This window comes from Amia ocellicauda, chromosome 12 (assembly GCF_036373705.1).
Source record: "Amia ocellicauda isolate fAmiCal2 chromosome 12, fAmiCal2.hap1, whole genome shotgun sequence".
Classification (NCBI taxonomy): domain Eukaryota; kingdom Metazoa; phylum Chordata; class Actinopteri; order Amiiformes; family Amiidae; genus Amia; species Amia ocellicauda.
In genome coordinates, this window is record NC_089861.1 from 11,261,907 (window position 1) to 11,267,407 (window position 5,501).

General features: G+C 41.2%; 1 protein-coding gene across 1 annotated transcript; it reads left to right on the plus strand.

The window, feature by feature from the left end:
• The first annotated feature begins 1,125 nt into the window (after positions 1 to 1,125).
• On the plus strand, positions 1,126 to 5,046 carry ap5s1 (adaptor related protein complex 5 subunit sigma 1). The gene is made up of 4 exons (XM_066718344.1): positions 1,126 to 1,198; positions 1,772 to 1,964; positions 2,624 to 2,924; positions 3,447 to 5,046. Exons 2-4 carry the CDS (start codon positions 1,783 to 1,785, stop codon positions 3,573 to 3,575), a joined length of 612 nt encoding a protein of 203 aa, XP_066574441.1. The 5' UTR covers positions 1,126 to 1,198; positions 1,772 to 1,782; the 3' UTR covers positions 3,576 to 5,046.
• The last annotated feature ends 455 nt before the right edge of the window (positions 5,047 to 5,501 follow it).

Below are 5,501 nucleotides of genomic sequence, written 5' to 3' on the forward strand. Positions count from 1 at the left end.
TATACACAATGTCCCGACACTGTAGATAGCTATGTAATCTGGCACTTTTAAACATTGACCAAATATACACTGATTCATTTTGGTGACTGAATGGCTTTCAGGATGCACAGTCCCTCTACACATTAAGCTAAGCGGGTATAGAAGTGTATTTAAAAAACATGCTATTCATTAAAATTACAAAACCAGCTTAGTTTATGCTAGTAAGTTTATGGTTCATGTATTTCATTGGGTGTCTGGTTATATCTTCTTTTGCCTTCTGACTGTGCTGGGCTGGACAAGCAACACCAGCTCACAATTATGCAACACAATTAATTGCAACAATGGAACTTAAAGCACTCCCACAGAATCACGGCCATATAAAACAAATATAGCCATGTTTGGGAGGGAATGAGTCATTTTTTTTTTTATTTGCCCACCAATGCAACAGATGAACCACATGAGCAATTAAAGGCAGGGTGGGGCTAGGGCAAGAAACTGACAAGAACCTCAAATAAGGGCTGTATAACCACCGACACTGCTCTTTATTGTCAACACACCATATAAAACATTAGTTCAGGGTCTGCTACAGCACAGTACTGCAGTGCCTATCAGCTTACCAAGATTGTCCTGTCCAGAGAGTGCTTACCATTGCCATCAACTGGTGGATGCACCAATACCACTAATAATTAGAGCAACCAGATTTTCCCCACCCTGATGATGATAACCAGTTCCAAGTTTTCCTAACCTCTGAGATCTGATCAGGTGACAATGAATTACTTATTCTTGTGCAAATAAACTTCCACTTAATAAATTGTACAACAATGATGAATCTCAGTGTTGTACTGCCCTCTAGGGTCATTTTTCATATTAACACCCCAGATAAAGAATACAACTGAAACCAGTTTATTACTGTAGCATGTGTGTGCCCTTTGATGTTGAAGAAAAGCCTGTAACAACTAAACGTAATTTGGGCAATATTCTCATACAATGACAATGTTCATGTGATATATAATAAATTACCTCTTCACTGAGTTCACTGACAATGTATTTCCGTTAAGCGAGGAATAAATTACTTCCATTGCTTTCTGGGAATAGTAGTTTTATTCTGGCGTGTGTCGTATATCTTTAGGCGACGAATGACTACACTTCCCACAATGCAGTGCGAGTGTCATCGTTTCCCAAAGCGAATTCAGCAGAATATCAACACTCTGGAAAGCAGGTCAGTTTCTTTCTTTTCAACACGGTTTTATATTTGGTCAAACACAGCCATTTCTTTAGTATATTGAAATATCAAGGTGGTTTTTATATGATAATAAGTAACACTTGGTTTTGTTAAAAGAAAGCATAGCGAAGTTAAAACGGGAATAACGTCATATTCAAAGTATCAAATTGAACACGATAGGCTTCTGCCAACCAATTGCTTTCCCACAGAGATGTTTTTTCGGCCATACACACATGACTGCATTGTGCACTGAAGTCGTTGTTGTCCTCACCATTCAACATGCCGGACAAGTTTATCCGATTTCCTGTTGAACATGCGCAGACACAGCTAGTCCTTACTGCCCAGAAAGACCCATCAATTCAACAGCTTTGTTCTGTAGAACTGTATGTATTCAACAAACCATGGATGGTAGCTACAACAATGCACACATTCCAAACATCAACATCAAATAATGGTGGATATTTTATCCTTGTTGCCATACAATGTACTAGTACTAATAGTAAAGAAACCCACTCTGTAAATGTGTCCCAAAGCTTCAGTGTCTCCTGTCTTATTTGGTGAATGTTTCAGGCGAGGGAGGCATGGTGCACAGTTTCCTGATCCACACTCTGTGCCCAGTGGCTGGGCTTCAGGGCACAGTGAGTCGGGTGCTGTACTCCCAGGTTTTTGGTGCCGGGGAGTTGGGCAGGACCGAGCCTGCTGTGGACCTGGAGCCGGAAGCAAGACGGCTGCTGGAGAAGGAGCAGCTGGGAGTAGTTGCAAGGTGTGACTGGGGCTGCCGTTTGATCATGTGCTTTACGTAAATATCACACACACACATGCATAACTTCAGCAAACGTGAATGACCAGTCCAAGTCCTGCGTGGGGTTTTGGTTATTTGTTTGTTATTGCCTGCCATAGTTTCATAATAGGACATTGTTTAAATTGTTTGCTTCATAGCACACTGACTGACTTTAAATGACTTACCTGCATCTGACTGTATTTGAAAGAAAAGCAGTTATGCATAAATCCATGGCTTGACATCAGACATCTATGATTTAACTGAGAAATGGACATAGTTCAATAGCAGCAATAAAGATCAAACATAGGCTCCCCTTGTGCACAACATTACAATTTTAGATGAGTTTATATGTCATTTCCCAAGGAGAATGTTAAAGTACTGCATGTGTCCACAGACTTTTGCTGGACGTCCATATGCATTGATACTATTCACAGCGGTTTCGTTTTTTTTTATTCAGAAGATGAAGCTGCTTTGCACATGACATTCACTGCATAGGTCGTTGATCTTTGTACCATATAGCTGCAAATATTATCATTAAGCCATTGCACTAAGACTCTCAATCTCAGTGTGCCTTTATGAAATTAAACAGCATAGTCTGAGAGGGAGCAGAGGGGTGCTGATGTTGGCTGTGTCTCTCTCAGGCAAGTGAGGAGCGCATGTGCCCTTAGCCGGGAGGCAGCTGGAAAGCCGGGGGTCCCAGAGCTGGGTGCTGCAGTGGGGGAGGAGGCGGCGGCGCTGCAGGAAGCGGACAGTGGGGTGCTACGGCTGGCAGCGAGGGACCCCTTTCCCAGGGAGCGCACTGTGCTGTGGCTGGGGGTGCAGTCGCTGGGCTTCTCACTGGTGTGCGAGCCTCACGAGAACCTGCTGCTGGCAGAGAGCACCCTGCGCATCCTGGCACGACACTGCCTAGAGAACCTGCGCCTGCTGGGGCCTGGCAGTGAGGTGGGTACTGGGCCGAGAATGCCGTGCCAAGCACTAGGGGTCTTATTTCCTTTCCTGACACTGTGCTAAAGGTTCCAATACACAAGAAGGGCATCCCCATGTGGATAAGTGTAGGTTTTCTTTGATTTTGCTATATATTGTGTATAGCAGGGCTTTTCAAATGTTGTTCTTGAGGGCTGTAATCCAGCAGCTTTTACTGGTCTGTCTAAATCACTGCCTCTTAAACCTGAGCTTTCTCAGGTTTAAAAGGCAGTGATTTAGACAGTAAAATGAGTGGGATAAAAATGATCTGTCCCTCAAGGACCAAATTCGAAAAAAGGTTGGTATACACTACTGGTCAAAAGTTTCAGAACACCTCCCTGTTGCTAGAAAGCCAGTGGGATGTTAAACGCTGAGACTGTCAATCCTAGGTGGACTGGAATTCTGTGAGTGGGCTCTTCTGATATAGAGCAGCCCTATAGTGTGCGCAGGCCTGGCCAGTCTCATATGTAATTGTTACTGATGATACATTTTGTTTTCCAGGTGCTGTTGAAGTCCGATCGAATCGAGGTGCTCCTGCACAGACTTCTGCCCCACGGGCAATTGCTCTTTCTCAACCACCGTTTCACACACTGCCTGGACAAAGAGCTCCGCACTTACCTGACCAAATGAGCCAGGGCTTCTCAGCACTGGGAAAGATGGGGCGTGTCTCTGCTGCCTCCTGATGACATTCATACTAGCCTTCAAACAACAGAGAGGCACACTTGCAGTGCAGAGAAGGCCGTGACTGCGTATGTGTTGGATTGAAGAGATGGTTGACACCAATGTGAAAGCCAAGTCAATCTCATGGTGTTTATATTACTGCACATCGACTGCTTTATGTTTCAATCCAGAAGTGAACAGTGAGCAGATTGCAGAAATGAAAGTTGGTATTTGTTCAAAATGAGATTGAGCTCTTGTTTTAAGGGATTTGTGGTTTTAGGTCTGAAACAATGTAGCATGAAGCAATCGGTGAAACTTCCCTGTTATTTTCTTCATAAGAAAACTTGAGATTAACTGCTTTTTATATGTTTGAAATATAAGGATGAATGCCAAAAGGGGTCATATTTTTTCTGAAGATGCATTTAACCTTGATCACCTAGATTTGAGTAATAAAAAATACAAATCCGCTAACAGTAAAACAAAAAAAAGTGCCCCCAGATGATTTCTTGTTTTGTATATATCCCAACAATAGGTTTATGTAAAAATGAAACTTTTAAAATACAGTTTGTCAATGAAACCTTATTAGGGGTTTGCTTTGGATATAAAGATGCAAAAAATGTCTTGCACCTTAAAGCAGTGACCAGTGCGTAGGTTGTGGGACTGTGCAGCTTTCTGATTAATTTTGGTAATGTATACAATTTCCATTATGGAAATTATGATTATTTTCTCATTTATTGTCTTTATTGTTTACAGTATAGGCAAAGCAGCAACAGGGAACCAGTTGCAACACCAATAATAGGATTTCGAAATGGTAAAAAACAAAACAAAATGGTTGTAACTGCAGTTAAAGCTACGATGACATCAAAATAATGATGTGTTGAGGATCGGTTTTCCATACATAAAAATGCAACCTCCTGCCCTCATTGAGACTCTTGTCCCTTACCGTCTGTCTACAGTTGAAAAACTGTGCCTTGAAAAGCAGCAACTGATATGGATTGACAAATAAGAACCCTAAACTAAGACGTGTGTCTTTTAATTGTTGGTTTACAGTATATTTTATACAGTATAGTGTGATTGAAGTGATTATCAGGCTTTAACCAGCTTAAGATGGATTTCACACTTATCTCTGGAACCAAATATCCATTAAGATGTCTTTTAGCTATCATTTTCAAATGCAAATAGTCCTATTTTCTTGCATTAGGATGTGCTGATAACATAAGAACATAAGAAAGTTTACAAAAGAGAGGAGGCCATTTGACCCATCGTGCTCGTTTGGTGTCCATTAATAACTGAGTGATCCAAGGATCCTATCCAGTCTGATTTTAAATGTTCCCAAGTTTTCAGCTTCAACCACATCGCTGGGGAGTTTGTTCCAGATTGTGACGACTCTCTGTGTGAAGAAGTGTCTCCTGTTTTCTGTATTAAATGCCTTGAAGCCCAATTTCCATATTTTGTATTTCATTGCTTTCATTTGTTTTGCTGATGTTAGCTCAGAAATCATTAAGAAAAATACATCAACTAGCCACCAGAGGGCATTGTCTGACTAGGAATATCCACATTAGCTACTTACGGGTACTGGATACAAAATTCGTAAAGTATTCTTACCAATTTATACAAATTCCTTGCTTCATATGTTTTCATCTACTGTTAGGTTTAAAAAGATGAGTGAAAGCAAGGCTAAATTGTTCAGTGCATTCCAAACTGGCTTTTTGCCACTGTGTTGGGATGAGACAGGATATTCCTGACACCTCAAAAATAAAGATTCTGTGAGCATTCTAAATCAATACATAACAGCCCTATTGTGTTTGTGTGTATGTACATACAGTGGCTCTCAAAAGTATTCACCCCCTTGGACTTTTCAACATTTTATTGTGCTACAACATGAAATCAGAATGG

Bases quoted from the DNA above. Each gene is read 5' to 3' on its own strand.
- ap5s1 (XM_066718344.1), top strand. From the start codon at position 1,783: ATGGTGCACAGTTTCCTGATCCACACTCTGTGCCCAGTGGCTGGGCTT. The intron at 1,965-2,623 runs GTGTGACTGGGG...TGTCTCTCTCAG, and splicing joins CAGCTGGGAGTAGTTGCAAG to GCAAGTGAGGAGCGCATGTG. The intron at 2,925-3,446 runs GTGGGTACTGGG...TTTGTTTTCCAG, and splicing joins TGCTGGGGCCTGGCAGTGAG to GTGCTGTTGAAGTCCGATCG.